This window comes from Pan troglodytes, chromosome 1 (assembly GCF_028858775.2).
Source record: "Pan troglodytes isolate AG18354 chromosome 1, NHGRI_mPanTro3-v2.0_pri, whole genome shotgun sequence".
Taxonomy (NCBI): Eukaryota; Metazoa; Chordata; class Mammalia; order Primates; family Hominidae; genus Pan; species Pan troglodytes.
In genome coordinates, this window is record NC_072398.2 from 197,378,615 (window position 1) to 197,399,994 (window position 21,380).

Here is a 21,380-nt window from a genome sequence, read left to right on the forward strand (position 1 = left end):
ATCAAACAGAATACTGTGTATATCCACGCAGACATTAAATAATTACAAGTTTTTATAAGGAAGGGGAGATTTACATAACTTCAAACTACCCCCTCCCCCACCCCACTCCACACACAGTAATAACAAAGGGAAAAAGAAGTGGAGAAGACTGGAAGACACGCCCACCTCATCAATAATGGGACAAATTGAAATCATACTCCAGCTGAGAGGATGCAGTGAGAAGAAGCCAGCATCACTTCCATGATTATCCAGTTGCAGAAGACAAGCTGAACATAATCAGGAGGAAACACCAGGCAAACCTAACTTGAGGGACGGACTGTCAACTCCCCGGCAGGCAGTCTTCAAAAATATAAAAGTTCTGAAGGTCAAGTAAAGACACTGGAACCATTCCAGACTAAAGGAGACCAAAGAGACATGACAATGAAATGCAACATGTGATTCTGAACTGGATCAATAAATTATCAAGGAATTTATTGGAAAAACAGGTGAAACTTGAATGAGATGTGAAGATTCGATGGCAGTAATGTGTCAGTGTTAATTTCCCAATGTTGATGGTCGTTTTGTGGTTATGTGAGAGAAAGTGCCAGTTTGTAGGAAATACACTAAGATATTCTGGGGTTACAGGGCAACATGTTGGCTACTTACTTGCAAACGGTTCATGGAAAAAGATTTTTGTACTATACTTCCAACTTCTCCTATACCTTTGTGGCTGCTCCAAATTAAAACTTTAATTTCCAAGGGAAGCTAGATACTAAAAAATAGCAAGACTGAAAAGAAACAAAATAGCGTAATTTTCATCAGCACAAGAATCAGCAGAAGCAACACTGTAGAAAAACAATGCAAAGATGAGGAGGACAAACCTGAAAATCTCAACCCAAATAGGGAGAAGGGCAGAGGCGTGAAAGTGGTAGAGAGAAGATAGAAGATATAAGGAGACCCAGTGGACAAAGAGCCAAGACACTGATAACAAGCATTCAGGAAGAAAGGAACCAAATGGAAATGATAAAACTTTTCTGAGATGAAAGAAAACCTGTGTATATAAAGGAGCTCTCTGGATACCAAGAGAAATAAAAAAGAGGCTGGCAATTTTTTCAACTTGTAAGGGTGAGGAGTAGGGGAAATCTACAAGAATCCAGGCTGAGAAAGTTACCTTAAATGAACCAAAATCAGACAATTCTCAGGCTAATTTTTGACATTAGATTACAGAAAATGAAGGAGGTGATGTTTAAGGAGGAGAAAAAGTTGGGGGCTTCATGTGTGAGTGCAAGAAATTGTTATTTGCAGGGATTCAATAATTTACAATTATTGCCACTCTATCTCAAGTGGGGCTGTAACTCCAGGTGGCTGTAACTCCGGATGAACTCCAGATGAACCAGTAACTCAAAATAGAGAAGATGTATGAAAGAAAAGATAAAAATGGAGTGTTGATACTAGCTAAGCACAGACTTAAAGCTAAATAATAATGGAACATATGGATTCAAAGCAGTGCAAATACAATAATTCTTAAAAGACTAAAAATAATTATTTTATATTATTAAATGTGCAAGAAGGTGGAAAAGGGATAAGAGAATGTCCTTATCTTTTGTGACGGTGGAATCAATATATATTATCCAATTGTTGACTTTGATCACTAGAGAAATAAGGATTTTGAACATATACTTTAGTCACTAATATATTTAAAATAAAGTATAATACTTCTAAATCACTAAAAGAAAAAACACATAAAACATAATCCAAATATAAAAGGCAGAGAACAAAGGAAACTATTTAGGGACAAAGATACAGCAAGCACAAAATCAGATAAAGCAGTAGAATAAAATCATTCAATTGTAATGAAAAATGCAAATTTACTAAAATTCAATTTCCTGTTAAAAAACAAAGACTCTTAATGATCTGGTTTGGCTGTATCTCCACCCAAATCTCATCTTGAATTGTAACTCCCACAATTCCCATGTTGTGGGAAGAACCTGAATTATGGGGGTGGGTCTTTCCTGTGCTAGTCTCATGATAGTCAGTAAGTCTCACAAGATCTGATGGTTTTAAAAAATGGGAGTTTCCCTGCACAAGCTCTGTCTTGTCTTGTCTGCCACCATGTGAGACATGCCTTTCAACTTCCACCATGATTATGAGGCCTCCCCAGCCACGTGGAATTGTAAGTCCAATAAACCTCTTTCTTTTGTAAATTGCCCAGTCTCAGGTTTGTTTTTATCAGCAGCATGAAAATGGACTAATATATTTAGATTAACCTAAATAATATTCAACTATATTTTCTATACCAGGAACATAACCAAGACAATGTGATACAGTTTAAAGATAAAAGGGTGGCCAGAGATTATATTGGGCAAACATAAACAACAACAGTAACAATCAAAGAAAAATGCAGAATTCATAATGTCTTCAAGGTTCCATGTTATAGCATGTGTCCGAGTTTCCTTCCTTTTTAAGGCTGAATAACATTCCACACATGTGGTATATATTTATTAATAACGTTAGTACAGACCACATTTTGTTTATCTGTTCATCCCTCTATGGACATTTGTGTGGCTTCTACCTTTTAGCTTTTGTGAATAATGCTGCTAAGAGCATGAGTGTACACATATGTCATGATAATTTTTTTTTTTTTTTTTGAGACAGAATCTTGCTCTGTCACCCAGGCTGGAGTGCAGTGGCGTGATCTTGGCTCACTGCAAGCTCCGCCTCCCAGGTTCGCGCCATTCTCCTGCCTCAGCCTCCCGAGTAGCTGGGACTACAGGCACCCACCACCTCGCCCGGCTAATTTTTTGTACATTTAGTAGAGACGGGGTTTCACCGTGTTAGCCAGGATGGTCTCGATCTCCTGACCTTGTGATCCGCCCACCTCGGCCTCCAAAACTGCTGGGATTATAGGTGTGAGCCACCGCGCCCGGCTGTCATGATAATTTTTGAAGTGATTATCCAATTAGGAAGGTTGCAGAAAGATGGCCACTTAGTGATAGGTAGTTTGAGAATTGCAGATCCAAAACCTTAACACAATATGATTAGCTACATATTCCAGTCACTTTGTGGTGCCTGTGCCACTCATAATGTTCTCTTTAACTGCTCCTCGGGGCACTTGGCAGCTGTTTGTACATTGTGACACCCCTCCACGCACACATCTGCCCCCCAGCCACAGAAGCTTGGACCAGAGGTGGACACCTGAGCTGACTGCAGCAGGGGCAATCAGATGTTCTCTCTTGGGAAGTTGAAATAGGACCCAAGAGATTCTACTTTTGCCTGGACCCATCTCCTGAAAAGATAAAAATCCAAGTGCAATGGATTGCTGCTCTTCTACTTTCCATGTGGACCAAAAAGTAGAACAATCCTATGTGCAGAAAGAGAATGATTGAGAAGTGGAAAATTTTCCTTGGTTTCTGATGGCCCTTCAGTTCCTCGTCCTCTACCTTTGTGAAGTCTGGCTGCAAATCGACCCTTGGGTTCTCTCTTCTCTGAGAGGCTTTTTTTGCTTATTCTAGCCTGAATTGATTTATTTACATCCAAAGGTTCCCAAGGAATACAACAACCTAGGACCCAGCAATCCTACTTCTGGGAATTATGCAAAGATATGTGCATGAAGATATTGCTTGATATGTTATAACAGGGAAATTAGAAATAATCTAAATGTAAAAATAGTAAGAGATTAGGTATTATAAATTTAAAGTGTATACTCAGAGAGAGAGAGATAGGGAAAGATACAGTCATTACAAATCATTCATGTATGAACCTGGGCAACATAGTGAGACTCTGCCTCAACCAAAAAAAAAAAAAAAAAAAATTAGCTGGGTGTGGTGGTGCATGCCTGTAGTCCCAGATACTCAGAAGGTTAATGTGGGAGGATCACTTGAGCCCAAGAGTTTGAGGTTACAGTGAGAGCTATGATTGTGGTACTGCACTCCAGCCTGGGTGACAGAATGAGAACCTGTCTCTAAAAAGAAAATAAAAAGAATCATTCATGTAGAATACAATTCACTGATTTAGGAAAATGTTTATTTTATATTGTTCAGTGCAAAAAAAGCAGGTGATTTTAAAAACTCAGGTGATGGTATCACAAGAAAATGCAGTGATTATGGACTCCCACCCTAGACCACACTCACCACTCCTTGTGATGTTCTGAAAAAGAGATACAGACAAGAAACAAAGGCAAAGGAAGGCATTTCAATATTAGCTGGGCATGGACCCCAGATTCAAAAGCAGAGCCTGAGTCCTTTGGTAAGCTCAAATGAACCATGTGAGCTCACATTTTTTTCTAAGCTAATTTGGTTTTAAAGGCTGCAAATGAGGCCGAGCATGGTGGCTCATGCCTATAATCCCAGCACTTTGGGAGGCCAAGGTGGGCGAATCACCTGAGGTTGGCAGTTCTAGACTAGCCTGACCAACATGGAGAAACCCCATCTCTATTAAAAATACAAAATTAGCCAGACGTGGTGGCGCATGCCTGTAATCCCAGCTACTCGGGAGGGTGAGGCAGGAGAATCGCTTGAAACCAGGAGGTGGAGGTTGCCATGAGCCGAGATCGCACCATTGTGATCCAGCCTGGGCAACAAGAGCAAAACTCCATCTCAAAAAAAAAAGATAAATAAAAGCTTCAAATGAAAGGCCAATTCAGCACACCCAGCAGCTTGAGGAATAACGTTCCCAGGAAGACGACAGGGACCATTGCTCACAATGGCTGCTGCTGAGCCGGCTGCTGCTGAGCCAACTGCTGCTTAACATTAATAAAGCAATTGCCCCCACCGTTCACGAGTTAACATGTTCACACACACCAGAATCTGGCTATGCTCTCTCAACACCTCACCCTCTTCCCCTCAGGGGAAGAAGGAGGGTATTCACAAAATGAAATGGAAGAGTCTGCCTTGAATGTCCCCTGCCCTAGAGTTCTGTAGCAATAACATGGTGGATACAGTGGGATACCATCAATGTGGTAAGAGTGTGTGTGTGTGTGTGTGTGTGTGTGTGTGTGTGTGTGTGTGTGATGGGAAATAGGGCATGTCTGTAAAAGACCCAAGATCCTACAGCAAAATCTTCACAATGCTTATGCCTAGATGGTGAGATTTGGGAAATTTTTGTTTTGTTGCTTTTTAGTATCCCATGAGCTTCCCGCATTAAACAGAAATTTGTAATTTTATGGCCAGGCACAGTGACTCACACCTGTAATCCCAGCACTTTGGGAGGTCAAGGTGGGAGGATCACTTGAGCCCAGGAGTTTGAGACCAGCCTGAGCAATATCTTGAAACCAGATCTCTACAAAAAAAAAAAAAAAAAAAAAAAAAAATTGTAATTAGCCAGGTGCGGTGGCATGAGCCTGTAGTCCCAGCTACTTGGGAGGCAGAGGTGAGAGGATAGCTTAAGCCCAGGAGGTCAAGGCTGCAGTGAACCATGATTGTGCCACTGTACTCCAGTCTGGGTGACAGAGCAAGACCCTGAAAAAAAAAAAAAAAACTAGTTTTAAAATGTAATGGAAAATCACCCCAATCAAAAGAGTAATCACAAAATATAAAGTACCCAGACTATATTTAAGTTGGGATTTGTTTTTATTCATTTTTTTTCCTGGAAAAGTTTAGTATGCCTTAGAAGTTTTGAAGATAAGTATGGCACTGAGAATGGAAGGCACCAATTTTTTTAACTTATTAAGAAAAATTATAATTGGCTACATAAAAACTTAATACTTCTACAAATCAAAAGTGCCATAAATAAAACTAAGCAAATGATAAACTGGGAAAATATAATTAATGGCTAAAGTCAACCTTGAATATTCAGAGTTCTTCAAATTTATAAGAAAAATAGGAGCAAAGAAAGTCTTTCATAGCTAGACCTTCTTTCTGCCTAGAGTTTTATAATGTGTCAAGCTGCGGGGTTTCACTGTGCACTGGATGTGGATGGTACAGTATGCAATGCACAGAGGCACTGTTTTGTCACGCCATATTGTTGGGTGATCATGAAGTGATGTTTTAAGTATTTAAACTTCTAACATTGGTTTATCACAACTCTTTTAATAGACAGTTAAAAAGAGAAATGCAAATAGGCCATTAACATGTGAAAAATGCTTAGCCTAATTAGTTATCAAATGCCAATTAAAATAAAATAAATGCTGCTTGTTTAGCAAGTTAACAAAGACTAAAACAGACGACTATCTCTCCCAGTGGGGCCTAAGTTCTCTGAGGGCAAGGGATGTATTTGTTTTGGTTGTTCTTGTAACCTCATCACCTGGCACAGTGCCTGACCCAGGGTGAGCCCTCCATAGACAATCATTACATGAACTGGGTGAAAGAAGAATGATGGCACCCAGTGCTGGAGGAACAGTCGCTCTGTTGATAGTATCAATGGGAACCATTTTCCTGGAGGGCAAAGTGGAAGCATGCAGCGAGTGCGGACGTGGCCTTCCCAGGCTTATGTTAAATCAAAGGTAAACCCACTTGGTTACCTCAAGAGTGCCTCTTAGTTTTAACACCCACATTTCATAGAGCTTACGTATCTCTCAGTACGATACATTTCAGCGAGTGCGTCTATAGAAAACATTTACAGTTAGATCCCCCAAAACATAATACACCATTTTCAATAAATCTATATGCAGGGAAAGTCTCAAGTTGCATTCCAACTACAGTTGGTAAAATGTCAGAATCCCATGCGGACTTTTGGAAAGGGGCTCCAATTCCATGGCGGGGATGTGTGTCTCAGAGGCTGCTGGCTCTGAGGTGTCACTCCATGCTGTTCATTGTAAACTGTACTCTACCACCTAGTGCCAGTCCTGAATGCATTCCCACTGAGTCTTTCATAGCTAGACCTTCTTTCTGCCTAGAGTTTTATAATGTCTCAAGCTGCAAGATTTCACGGCGCACTGGATGTGGATGGTACAGTATGCAATGCACAGAGGCACTGTTTTGTCACACCATGTTGTTGGGTGATCGTGATGTTTTAAGTATTTAACTTCTCTAACATAATGGTTTGTTGCATATATTTAGGTATTTTATTTTGTCTTAATTACTTTTTGGATTTTGGGTTTAAGTACAACACAGCATAATTTTTTCCCACTTAAAATAATGGGATATAGGTTCCTAGTTAATATCTTTACACAGAACATTTGATTTCCAGGAAAGGATTACTGACATTCAGCAGGAGATATCTGTACTTTCAAAAGGGTCATGTACTTGAATCTTCCTAGTTAAAAAAGAAAAAGAAAAAAACCATAAAAGATGCATATATAAAAAAAGATTTCATTGCAGCTTTATTTTAAATTGCAAAACTTTGGAAACCTAAATGGTTAACAGAGTATCTGTTAAATACATTCTAGTAAATCTGTATGATTAAATCCTATGAAGTTATTTCAATCATATTTTCTAAGAAATGTAATTATATGGGAAATTCTTGCAATATAATAGTAAGTGTGCAAGGATCAACACAAGCTATATAACATATAATGCAAGTTGTATAAAACAAAAATATTTATATATGCAGAGAATAAACACTCCAGGAACGTACTGTAATTGGTTAACAGTCGTTATCTCTGAGAGCGCAATGGATAAGTTTGATTTCTCCCTACTGTTCCATAGAATACCTCAAATTTTCTTTAATGATAATGTACTGTATTTGTATTTATTAAAGAACACCTTTTTAATATAGCAAGGATTGGGGTGATTGGAAATAGTAACCATAACAGCAGCAGTGGCAGCAGGAGCAGCTAACACTTGTATAGCACTTGACTCTGTGCCAGTAATAAAAGCCAGGTTATGAGCCCACACTGAACTTAGCCTCAGTAAATAGCATCCTGCCTCTAGCATCATCCAGTCTCTGCCCATAGGGATGAATTCCAGCCTAGAAAATTTGTGAAGCCAGAAGTATCTGGTCAAAGATCAGAAGGGTCAGCTTGTCAGCTGACTTCAGTGGGTACTCGCAGAAGCCACATGCAGCATGTAGATGCTCAGTGGTGGGAAGAATACAGGGTTTGGGAGCAGCCAGACCTGGATTCAAATCCTACCTGTGCCACCTAATTCCTGTGTGACCTTGAGGAACTTACTTCACCTTTCTGAATCTCACTTGCTCACGAGTAGGGTAAGAGCACCTCACAGCATGGTCAGATGTTGTGAGGGTTAGAGTGGCAGCCTATAAAACGCCTAATATCCACGAGGCACTCAGAAAACGCTCCTCTCCCACCCTTCAGTGCTGGTGATGGTGTCACTGACTCCTTAGATTGCCCCTCTTTTGTTATTATTAATTTCAATAAGGATGACAGAAGATAAGCAAAAAGGACTTGGCTAAACTTGCCCTGTTTACAGATAAGTACTCATGAATATCTGTGTGTGAATAAATGAGGGATGAGAAAGTGAAGAATTGAACAAATGAATGACGGTGTACCTGGAGAATGATGATCTTACCCTGACTTGCCTGCTTTTATCTTTTCAGCTTATCCACTCACCAAATGCCCTCCTCCCACCATCCTCCCCAACGCCGAAGTCGTCACAGAGAATGAAGAATTCAATATAGGTACCACCTCCCAAGCCAGCAAGGACTGTGAGCCCAGGACTGGGGAAGGAAGGGAAGGTAGCGGGGGGAGCTGTCGGGCCAGTGGACCTTATCCCCTGCTCCTGTCTGTGGAGAGAGAAACAGTAGGCCCTGTGCCAGAGGGTTCTGCCCACTGAGTTTACACCCAGAATAAAATCAAAAGGGGAGGCAGAAAAACAGTTTTCTTTTTTTGGTTCAAGTCAGCATCTTTTTGAGAAATAAATCTATGCAAGACAGTATAAAATGTCCTGGAATATGAAACATTCCGAGGCTAACACAAGGCTGAGTTGTGAGAGGGGCGCAGTTGTCTGGGCCATTTGATGGGAGCTGAGCTAGTTATTTAAGTCTGAACAGAACATGACCTGCCTCTGATTATCTCACCTGGAAGTGGGTTCAAGGTACTAATGACTGGACTTCTTAAGAGAGTCTACATGTTGGTCTTTCTTTGACAGGTGACATCGTACGCTACAGATGCCTCCCTGGCTTTACCTTAGTGGGGAATGAAATTCTGACCTGCAAACTTGGAACCTACCTGCAGTTTGAAGGGCCACCCCCAATATGTGAAGGTAATTGCATGGAGCCACATCTGTATGGGGCCTAGAATTTCCTCCTGAACAAAGCTCTTGTTTTGCTCCTCTTTCTATTCCCAGTTCTCAGCTCAGTCACTGCCCCATAACATGAAAGGTCACTTGGTAAATGTTGTCTGATGGATGAGTAAGTGCATGAGGAATGAGTGAGTGATCACTCTAGATAGGTTCTCTGCCCTGTTCTGATGTCTGAACCTGTGAATTGGCTACAGTGGCCACATTTATTTCCATCTGCCTTTTTTTCGTTCCTGGGAATTTCTTGGAATTGCATACTGAGTACTGGAAGGAGGAAGTCCCTCCCTGGGCGTGGGCTCACACACCATCCCTGCTTTACTGGTGCGCGGATGCACTCAAGGTGCTGTGTGCCAAACCAGGCAACTGAGAGACCACAGCAGTCTATTGCAGTGTACCATGCCTTGACAGAAATGAATTCGCTTCAGCGAGTCACCCCAATTAAGATCAAAAAATAGTCTCCACTCATCAGGCATCTGACCTAAGGCAAGGTACCTGATTGTCCTGCCCTCAGCCTTCCCTTCTATAAACTGAGGATAATGATAGTACTTATGCCATGGGGGTATTAAATGGGTTAATAACATAAACCAGTTTAGAATGATGCCTGGCATGCAGTAATTGCTCCATGTTTGTGTTAATATTATCATTAGTGCGACTACTGTTTCTAGAACTACTGCTACCTGCAAATATTCAGTAGCCTATGGGGAAACAGGTCAGCCTTTCCCCCACTTCTGGGAAAGCAAGAGTAGGAAGAACCTGCAATATGGACTGTCAGTGAGGAATAGCACACCTGGTAGAGGCAGGAGAGTACCATGAGGCCTAAGAGAACTTAAGTATCACCACATCTCAGTGCCCTGTGCTGGTCATCGGATTAGTGAAATCAGGAACATGTCAAAGCTAAGCGAGTTTCCTCTTAGAAGACATTAGTTTTCCTTCTCCTCTTAAAATTAAAAAGGAAGCTCTATTGGGAAAAGTCAGTGAGTACCTTTCAAAGCTACTCAGGTAGAATCCTGGATGAGTCCTGTGAAATTCTGGGCCACAGCAAGACTCTAGGAGCCCAGCCCCCGTGCTGATTACCAAGCCCCACTTCTCTGAAAGCAGAGGTAAGATGGGTGAACAGCCCATGGCAAAGTCTTGTACCCAAAATAGCATTACCTGAAATTGTAATCCTGGGATTAATTTTTGGCCTTGCAGTTCCAGAACCTCCCTTTTACCAGTGTCCCAGAATCCAGCAGACCCAGGAAGCCTGTCTAAAGGCACATCTACTGCAAAATACTGATTTCTCCGTGTGCAGTGATAAGAATACTTACAACTATTGTCAATGCACACCTTTGTACTGAAAGAACAATGTACTGAAGAAGTCGATTTAGTCCTCAGAACTTTGCTTTGGCATCCGCAACCCAAACAAATGGAGGTGGATGGTCCTGAAATTGCTTTCATGCTGTGATGCTTGCCTGTGACCCAGGACACAGCACCTCCTCAGTGCTGGGGAAGGGCCTCTCTGAACCAGCAGCTTCCCTCCCACTCATGGTGATGACGAAATAACCAATCCTGCTCCTCCAGCTCCTCCTTTTCTAAGTTCCAAGCTCAATGTCTTCCTTAGAATGACATTTTTTTCTTTAGCTATATAAATAGTACTAATTAGGCCACAGCCAAGTTCTGAGACCTTTCTGTTCAAGATGCAGTTATCATCATTCCCTCTACAATTTATTGAAGCACTATGTTGCATGCTTTACATATATTATTTCATTATATATATATACATATATATGTATATATATACATATATGTATATGTGTATATATATACACATATATATGTGTGTGTATATATATATATACACATATATATGTGTATATATATATATATTTTTTTTTTTTTTTTTTTTGAGATGGAGTCTCACTCTGTCGCCAGTCTGGAGGGCAGTGGTGCAATCTCAGCTCACTGCAACCTCTGCCTCCTGGGAAGCAATTTTCCTGCCTCAGCCTCCTGAGTAGCTGGGACTACAGGCACATGCCACCACACCCAGCTAATTTTTGTATTTTTAGTAGAAATAGGGCTTCACCATGTTGGCCAGGATGGTCTTGAGTTCTTGACCTCATGATTCACCCGCCCCGGCCTCCCAAAGCGCTGGGATTACAGGCATGAGCCTCCGCACCCAGCATGTAATATTTTATATAATGCTCACAACAGCCCTGTAAGGTCTGTGTTATCTCTGTGTTGGAGATAGAGAAGCCATCACACAGAGAGGAGATAACTTGTTCAAGAACACACCATTAGTAAGTGGCAGAGGTGGGCTATGAATCCAGGTGTATTTGACTCAAAATCCCATGTACTTACCTCTGCCCTATACAATACAATCTTTGTTCAAATAAAACCCATTTTATAGATTATCTCCTTTGGATCTGGGGAAGCCTTACTGTTGTCTGTATGTATGTTCCATCCTCCCCTACTCAAAGCCAGGTAGTAGAACCCACAACTTATCTAGGAAGTGATTCCAACCAACTGGCAAAGCCCAAGTCCCAGAAATACTGCAATATTGACACAGGATCTAAGCCCACCTCATGTCATGGAGCAGCACAGTGATGGATGTGGGATCTTATCTGAATGTGCTCAAACACTGATTTTCTGGTGGTTGTCTTTAGCATTGGGAAAAGCAAATGTGTTGGCCGTAGTTCCATCTCCACCCCCATGTACTTGGTGTTTCTCTTTCTTTCTCCAAGTGCACTGTCCAACAAATGAGCTTCTGACAGACTCCACAGGCGTGATCCTGAGCCAGAGCTACCCTGGAAGCTATCCCCAGTTCCAGACCTGCTCTTGGCTGGTGAGAGTGGAGCCCGACTATAACATCTCCCTCACAGTGGAGTACTTCCTCAGCGAGAAGCAATATGATGAGTTTGAGATTTTTGATGGTAAGTCAGTCAAATGCCTCACAGTTCTCTGCTGCAGAAGACATGGACTTGCTCCAGAACCCGAGGAGTCTGTGCTGCAGTTTTCCTATCAGGGCTTGCCAGAAGCTCCACAGGATGTCCTTCCCTACCACAGCAACCCCAAGGCCATGGGACCTGAGGGGTGGCATGGCCCAAGCAGCAGAGCTGCTTGTACTGCAACTTGAACCTGTTACCGAACCTTTTCTTACTCTAGCTCCCACTCAAAGCCATTCCTGTTCATGTCAACAGATAAATGGGTCAAGCAGTATTCCCAAGTGAAGAGTGTGCTTCCTCCAAAACCCAGAGATCTACCAAACATTGTGCTGCCTCTTTGGCTTTAAGAGGGAAAAGGTGCAATAATTTGCTGTTTAATTTGGAGGGCATGTCTCAGCATGCTTCAGACCACTGGACCCTAAAAATTCATAGCAGAACTTTGTAGGATTTATCTCTTACCCTCTGGAGCACATGCATCTTGAAAAGGCATCTTGCCAAAGCACTAATTGTCCCTTCTCACTCATCAGGTCTAATTAATATGATGTCCTCAATAGAGTGAACCAATATGTTATATTCTGCAAGGTGTCCAGATGGTCCACATCCCTTTATACTCTATTATGACAGAGAGCAAGAGAAGTAACATAGCTCTGGGGGAAACCATGAATGTATACTGTTGTCTACCTCATGTGAATGCAAAGTGCTTCTGATCCTCATTTCTGAAGAGTATGGAAAAGACTTCATGGCCAGATCAACAGCTACATTCTATGTAACCAAGGCTGCATTGATCTGTTCTAGTAAAGATATGCGCCTCACACAGCTGCTACAGTTGAGGCTCCTACTTTGTTAAGTGTGTACTGTGAGACGGACCTGGGCCAGGACTCCATTTATTCCCAAAACCAACTTTCATACACCACTCCTCTGGCAGAGTAGCTATGATAGTGCTTTGGACCCCCAGGCATCAGCATCAATTAACATCCTGTATCCAGAAGTCTTTGATATATCTGAACATTCCATTTTCTATAATATTCTGTTTTCTGAGTAAACAGTAGTAGGTCTTTTGGGGGAAGAACGGTAGGAACAACTACTATATACAATTATTGTCATTGTGCAGGGTCTTTTTTCATAGGGACCCAGCCTCTTGGGAAATGAAACCTGGCTCAAGTCTGCAAACTGGGCAAAGGATTGCACCTTTCTGCTGGGGGCAGCTTTTCTCATCCTGCGGTTAGCTACTCATGATCTATTTTGTTCATATAGTTATACTTGTTTTGGCTGCTCTTCTTGGCTTCCTATTTACCTTGCCCTTAGGAACATCATGTTCTATGAGCCATCTTTGTAGATCCCGTAGGCCGAGCTCTCCCAGCTGCCATTCCAGCCTTGCTTCCCATTTTAGTAATTATGCCAACTTTGCTTCTGACTGTTAAGTAATTCCACCTGGCCTCGGTGTTCTAGGACCTTCTCATCCCCATTACTGCTAGGGAGCCCAGTGTCTCTCTCCATCAGTTTTGACCCACAGAGGATAGCCATTAGTTACTCAGGTTTTCAGCAATGCTGGTGCTCACCCCCTCCAGGAAGGCTGGAGCTCCTCACCTCCTGATTGCTTTAGTAAATGGAGTGTCCTCCAGGTCTTCCTGAGAACTATGGTCAACTTTTACACAGCAGACCTAGCCCAGCATGCCACTTCTCCCAGCCTTTCCCTTCACAGTTTGCATGGCAGTTCTGGTGACTCTACTTTGTTTAATATGATCCATTAATTTTTCCAAGCTTCTAAGAGCTGTCTCAGTGGCATAGTAGAGCCATCACTCAGGGCCTTTTCCAGAGTGATAAATCCTGTGTTATGGGTTATCCAGCTTTATATTCTGCGCCCCTTCAACCAGCCCCCTCGGGATGCAATCTCAGGCATTTAAGGTAGGACAAAAGAAGAGGGAGGTCTTTCTCAAAGAGCTTTCAAAAGCAGTATTAGGGAGCTCTGTTACTTATGACCCCAAGACATGACATTTTCCTCTAGCTTTATTGCTATGTCTTCATTCCATAAATATTTTTTCTATATGGCAGGCACTGAGCTTTTTTTCTTTTTCTTTTTTCTTTTTTTTTTTGAGACTGAGTCTTTCTCTGTAACCCAGGCTGGAGCACAGTGGTGCGATCTTGGCTCACCGCCTCCTGGGTTCAAGTGATTCTCGTGCCTTAGCCTCCCCAGTAGCTGGGACTACAGGCATGCACCACCATGACCAGATAATTTTTGTTTTGTTTTTTTTTTTTTTAGTAAAGATGGGGTCTTGCTATTTGCCCAAGCTGGTCTCAAACTCCTGGGCTCAAGTGATCCACCTGCCTCACCTTCCCAAAATGCTGGGATTACAGACATGAGCTTAAATACACACAAGAGAAGTAGGGTGGCCAAGTGGAAGAAGTTCCCAGTTTGAAAACCAGCTCTTCCATTAACCAGCTACTTGACCTTTGTCAAGTCTCAAAATGCAAATCAATTTCATCTTACCTGCCAGCCCCTAGAGGTAGGCAGGGACTTCCTAGAGCACTGCTTTAGAGCTGGGCTTAGGAGAAAAGAGCACCTTGAGCAATGCCTGTGGATGCAGAGAGAGGAGTGCAAGTACAAATGATTTTGCTGACTCTGAACAAGTCACCCCACCCTCTGAGTCCTGAGGTCTTCCCTGGAGGCTCCCTGTGATGGCTCCCATGGTCTGTAATCCTGCGTCCTTCTCACCCCAGGTCCATCAGGACAGAGTCCTCTGCTGAAAGCCCTCAGTGGGAATTACTCAGCTCCCCTGATTGTCACCAGCTCAAGCAACTCTGTGTACCTGCGCTGGTCATCTGATCACGCCTACAATCGGAAGGGCTTTAAGATCCGCTATTCAGGTGAGTGAAAAAAACACAAATAAGCCACAGGCCCTCTCCTCATCGAAGTCTCAAGCTCCTCTGTGGAGACCGGGCAGCCATTCCCCTCCTCTAAATCTGCCTCACCTGAAGCTAAGTGGTCTTTGCCATTCCCCTACCTCCTATTTTTCTATTCCATTCCCCTCTTGAACCTCTTCCCTCTCTTCTCATACTGCCAGGCTTTGTCTTCAGGATAAGTTTAACAATTTTATATGATCTGATAATGCCTAACAGTGATCCTGTCCCTTTAGGAAAGTTAGGAAATGCTAATAAAAGTATCTTAAAACTAAAAAGCCCTAAGGCATGGATCTCTGACTGGCAGATGTTAAGCAGGCAGCAAAGGATGGGCTATATTTCAAGGCCAGGTGCCTTTCTTCTGCTCTGCAAGCCATATCTTATAAACAGAGTCAGATCAAAAGGCCAAAGACTGACCCAGGCAACAATCTATAAGGACTGAAAAACATAATCCTGGGAATATGATGAGATGGAGAAAATTGAATTTATCTGATCTCCCGTCATGGGGATTACTGTCTGTGGTTGGAAGAAAACTTCACAAGCTGCTTGATGCCCACTTTGAAGAGAGGTGGGTTCAGTGAACTGCTGACTGGGCTCCGCAAGCTTGGAGGCAGAAATGAATTACTTAAGACCATGGGGGGTTCCATCACACACCAGTTCCCTTTCAGCACTCTTTCCCCTGGCTACCTTTGGCCTACATTCCAGGCAAACAATGGACAAATTTCTAAAGAATATTGGTTGGGGGCTAGGTGCAGTGGCTCACGCCTGTAATCTCAGCACTTTGGGATGCCAAGGCGGGCAGATCACCTGAGGTCAGGAGTTTGAGACCAGCCTGACCAACATGGTGAAACCCCATCTCTACTAAAAATACAAAAATTAGCCAGGCGTGGTGGCGTGCACCTGTAATTTCAGCTACTTGGGAGGCTGAGGGAGGAGAATCGCTTGAACCTGGGAGGTGGAGGTTGCAGTGAGCTGAGATCACGCTACTGCACTCCAGCCTGGGCAACAAGAGTGAAACTCTGTCTCAAAAAAAAAAAAACAGAAAAGAATCTTGGTTGGAAGGAATGTCAAATTCAGTGCCTGAAGTCCCACTTGCCACAGTCCATCTCTTCTCATGGGTCTCCTACTTGCAAGACCAGCCCATACTCAGTGGGTGGACAGTCTTAAAGAATCCCTGGGTGTAGCTTTCAGGGAAGAGACAACCAGAGGAAGCTGAGGGCCCCTGGGAGAAGGTGGGTCTTGACTGTCTCAGAGCCCATATCCTCTGCAAAGTCCATCCAACCTCTCCTTTCCCTGGTGCACACAGAGGGGGGTCTGGGTGGCTGCAATGACTGAGTGCCCCAATGTCAGTGACCAGCTCTCTCACCTACTAGCTGTGGGATTATTAGGCAAGGTACTTAACCACTTCAAGCTTCAGTGTCTGCATGATGGAAAAGAAACTTTAAGGTGCCTCTTAGGGGTGACTCAGGCTGAGTTCCTGGCAGCTGCTCACTCAAACAGGAAATACAGCAGTTTGGTAGCATTTCACTATGCTGGTTGCTAAATTAGGAACTGAACGTTATTAAGGAGTTACCCTTTCCTTGATGTTCTAACGTGTTTGGGGATAATGAGTCAGTTGTAATTACAATACGTATGCCACGTAGAAAGTGAGTTAATTACATGGCGCAACAATTAGTACTTAATAATTCAGATCAAGTAGATGAGTGTAATTTGCACCTGCGTCTGTCACTGTGACTAAGTATGTTTTACAACCGAGATTCTTGTTCCTGAGGGAGGTAACCATGTGGATACAGCACACATAGGACACAGGCGGCAAAGCAGGAGTAGGGAAACAAATTCGGCTTGGAAGGCAGCTATTTAAAACAATTTCACCGGCAGAGGGATATGATCACCAAGAAAGAGGCCGGGGACCTCACCAGGGGTGCTGTAAGGGCCCCACACCCGCATCCTGCCTTATCCATCTCTGCCTGGAAGACCCCACCAGGGACTCCTAGGGCAAACAAAGAGAATTATCTGCCTGCTCCTTTGGTCATCCCTCTTTCCTGGCCTCACAGAACTCCCCCTGAGGATCCCTGGCAGGCTTTATAATGTGAGTCCTTTCAGGCTGGGATTTTTTGTTTTGCTTTTTTTTTGTTTGCTTGTTTTTTGAGACAGAGTCTCACTCTGTCACCCACGCTGGAGTGCAATGGCCTGAGCTCATCTCCCTGCAGCCTCCACCTCCTGTGTTCAAGTGATTCTCCTGCCTTAGCCTCCCGAGTGGCTGGGACTACAGGCACACACCACCACGCCTGGCCAATTTTTATATTGTTAGTAGAGACGAGGTTTCACCATTTTGGCCAGGTTGGTCTTGAACTCCTGGCCTCAAGTGATCCACCGGCCTCAGCCTCACAGTGCTGGGATTATTGGCGTGAGCCACTGCGCCTGGCCCAGGCCGGGATTTTGGTCTGTTTTCTTCATTGTTGTATTGCAAGCACTTAGAACAATATCTGGAAGATAATAGATACTTGATATCTATTTGTTGAATAAACGAATGAAATAAGTTGAAGCCATATGTGGAGGGGCAATGAGCACTGTAGGGAAATGTGTGTCCCGGGTTGCCACAGGTCTGTCTCAGCACATTCCCCCACACAGCACAAAGAAGGACGATGACCACTTACTGAGCATTGAACAGTGAGTGCCCCATGCTGTGCTGGGGGCTTTATGTACACAATCTACATGTACAGCTTAAATTGCCCAAAAATCTGTGAGGTGGGTATTACCAGTCCCAATTTACAGGCGAGGAAATTGGAGCTGAAGTGATTTGCCCCAAGTTACAGAAACTGGTCAGATCAGAAACGGGACTGGAGCCCAGGCCTGACTAAGGTCAAAGTCCACACCCCCGCAGTCGCAGCTTTCTGGAACCAACCCCATTGGGTTCTACCTTCTAAGTCTGTTTGGGAGCTGAAGGGATTTGAGAGCCTGAACTTAGCCATACAACCAGATCTACCTTTGGACCGCAAAAGGGACCCAGTGCTTCATGAAGCTGGTTTTTTTTGGTTTTTTTTGTTTTTTTTTTCCGTTGTTTTGTTTCGGCTTTACCAACCTGACTGGGTGTTTTTCAATATCCACCATTCAGACTTTCCTCAATAGCAGAGGATGTGGCAGTGGCAAAGACAATGGGATGGGGGGAGACAAAAGGGAAAGGGGCCTGCATGAAAGACCATGTCTGTCTTCCTGCTGGTGCCAGTTCCCTGAACCTCATCTTGTTGTTCAGCCCCTTACTGCAGCCTGCCCAGGGCTCCACTCCATGGCTTCGTCCTAGGCCAGACCAGCACCCAGCCCGGGGGCTCCATCCACTTTGGCTGCAACGCCGGCTACCGCCTGGTGGGACACAGCATGGCCATCTGTACCCGGCACCCCCAGGGCTACCACCTGTGGAGCGAAGCCATCCCTCTCTGTCAAGGTGAGAAGCAGGTGGAAACGGGGTCACAAGGTAGCTCAGATCCAACTCACATCTTGGGGTTGTCCCAGGACTAGTCACTTCCAAATGTGGGTTTCCTCTTTGATAATTATTTCATTCTTTCCACAAGCATTTACAAGATCTGTAGTGCGTAGCAATCTCAGTGTTTTGAGATCCATGGGGGAGATGGGTATGTGAGCACATCAATGCAAAGTGGCAGAGGAAGGAAGTGTCGTGTCAGGAGCATAATCAGTGTTGTGGGAGCCCAGAGGTGAGAAAGGATCTGCTTCCTCCTGGCCAGCTGGGGAGGGCTCCCAGCAGAGGGGATGCTTGGGTTCCGGCTCATAGAGCAAGTGGGTTGATCAAACACTTGAAATGTGTCAGTCAATTTGCATGCATTACCTTTTATGATTTATGATTTTATGATTTATGACAGTTTTTTCCCTTCAAGTAATATACATTCAAACTAAAAATCTGAAGAAGAAAAAAAACGGTAGATAATGCAAAAGAAAAAAAGTGAAAATGAACAATAAACCTGAGATCACCACTGTTAACATTTCAGCACATTTCCTTTGGTCTTTTATGTATTGATTATAAAAATAGGATCATCCGTGTACAAAGCTCTTATAGATTTTGTTTCCCATAATGCTGTGCAACCACTGAAAATCATGGTGAGGAAGTATATTTAACTATATACTATTTTTTGAGGCAGAGTCTCCCTCTGTCGCCCAGGCTGGAGTCCAGTGGCATGATCTCAGCTCACTGCAACCTCTGCCTCCTGGGTTCAAGCAATTCTCCTGTCTCAGCCTCCCGAGTAGCTGGGATTACAGTCACCCGCCACCATGCCTGGCTAATTTTTGTACTTTTAGTAGAGACAGGGTTTCACCATATTGGTCCGGCTGGTCTCAAACTCCTGACCTCAGGTGATCCGCCCACCTCGGTCTCCCAGAGTGCTGTGATTACAGGTGTGAGCCACCGCGCCTGGCCTCTATTGTTAATATTATACTTCCTCACCATTATTTTCAATAGTTGCACAGCATTATGAGAAAATTGTCATTCATTTAAGTATCATTCTCTTGTTGGTCATTTGGATTTCTATATTCTTTGTGACGATAAACTTATAATTCCATCTTTATGAATATTACATATTTCCTTAAGGCAAATTCTCAGAAGTGAGATTCTCGCATCATAACGTATGCGATTGACAGCTGTCGATACTGATTGCCTCCCAGAAAGTTTGTCCTCATGTATAGCAGCATGTGAGAACTGTCTTTTCTCCCACAGTCTCAACGTTAGGCACTGCATTTAAAAAAAGAAAACATTGCCAACTACATAGACAAAAACAGGAAATCACATTGCTATTTGATTTTTCCTTTGGTTCCCAGTAGTGGTGAAGTACTTTTTAATGACATCTCTCATCTCTAATCCTCACAACCGTCTCGCCTGTGCCTGTGCTTTCTCAAAGAACAAAAACAATGTGCTATTAATAATCTACTCTACCCCTAAGCAAAGGTCACAGTGAACTGGCTGTCCACAAATGGCAAATGGCATTTGGCTTTGGTCTCTGCGTCTCTAACTGCATTAACAAGGACAAGTCTTTTTTCCGGAGCGCCAGTTGGAACCTACTAAGCCTCTCATTTCTGTTACCTTACATCACCACCCAAAATTAAGCCTCCACCAGACTTCAGTTGACCCATCCCCATACTACTGTGCATGTCTTCTCCCCACTCCACCCCTTGCCTCCCACTGATGCCCTTCCTCTAAGCCTCCCACTGCGTTCTCTGGAATCCTAGTTCCATGGCCAGCAAGCGTACACCCTCAGTCCCTACCCAGCTGGCTGTCTTCACTTCCTCCCTCCGTGGAGACCATGGCTGTCCTCTGAGAGCACGTGTGCTGTGGCCCTTTCAAGTGGACTGTTAATCCCCCTCCACCCACCTCCTACTTCCCACAGAATTCTGGGCCAGGAAGGGCCTGGCATTATTCCACTTCTCTACTGCTGTTTCCAAACCATGACTTTTCCACTCTTCCTTTAGAGACTCTATGCCTCCTAATGCCTTCTCTCTCCTTCCCCAGCCCACTCTCTCACCTGTGTCTCTCTCCCTCAGAGATCTCATTCCACCACAAGCCTCAAATACTTTGTGATTGTATCCCCTCCCCCTCCTACCCACAGGAAGTATCCCTCTTACCACCGGGTTTTGGGGACTGCATTTTGGCATGGAGATCATGAGACACAGGCTTTTAGTATCTCAGGCTGGAGTATTATCTTCTGTCCCCTTAGTTATCTACAAGAGCAAGGCCAGGCCAGGGCCTGTGAGAAGTGGCTGCCGCCCACTTCCTTCACTGCCCTCCCTGGATTGACTCTCCATGCAAGACACCAGTGGAGATCCAAGTATTTCTTCCCAAAGGATTCAAGGAAGCTGGGCAGGTAGTTGATGTAATATGACAGCTTAGCTAACCTAGTTCCACTGAAGGAGCTCATAGCGTTTCTGATTAGTCATTAAGAGTCTCATGTTTAAACACTCTCTTATTTCTCATTCCTTCTGTGTTCCTGATCCTCCTCTTCTGGAAAGTCCCACACTTAGATCCTTCTTCCATCTTGGTATTCCAATTTCTCTCCCTCTGAACAGTCTACCCTCCTCCACTCATAATGGAGCCCCAGCCCGATGCCTCTTATTGGTTCTGGAAATTCTTATAGCATCAAGCATCTTGTTAGGCAATCTCAATGGGACTCTGCCCAAGCTTATTCTGGCTCTAAGCGAAAAAGTTGTGAGCTCTAGACTAGTAGCCAGAGGGGATAGTGGATGGAGGCAGTAGTGGGTACTTTGACGGATTAATCTTTCCATCTGTAATACCCCCTGAGCTGTCAAAGGGCAAGGATGATTTATAAGTATTACTTTCTTTCAAAGACCAAACAGTCTACTCTTGCCTAAGTAATTCCTATTCCTCCTATAAACATAATGTCGACCCTACTCCTTATAAAATAATAATCCTGGCCATGTTGCTGCAAAC

The 21,380-nt window shown here is 43.6% G+C and overlaps 1 protein-coding gene across 5 annotated transcripts in view; it reads left to right on the plus strand.

Moving 5' to 3' along the window:
- Positions 1 to 21,380, plus strand: part of CSMD2 (CUB and Sushi multiple domains 2) — a 643,557-nt gene that overhangs the window by 562,218 nt on the left and 59,959 nt on the right. For all 5 annotated transcript variants that reach the window (XM_016958744.4, XM_063782964.1, XM_016958727.4 and 2 more), the window contains 5 exons: positions 8,413 to 8,493; positions 8,964 to 9,077; positions 11,834 to 12,022; positions 14,753 to 14,899; positions 18,186 to 18,374. In XM_016958744.4, the coding sequence (XP_016814233.2) occupies positions 8,413 to 8,493; positions 8,964 to 9,077; positions 11,834 to 12,022; positions 14,753 to 14,899; positions 18,186 to 18,374 (720 nt within the window). The remainder of the gene's footprint in view (positions 1 to 8,412; positions 8,494 to 8,963; positions 9,078 to 11,833; positions 12,023 to 14,752; positions 14,900 to 18,185; positions 18,375 to 21,380) is intronic.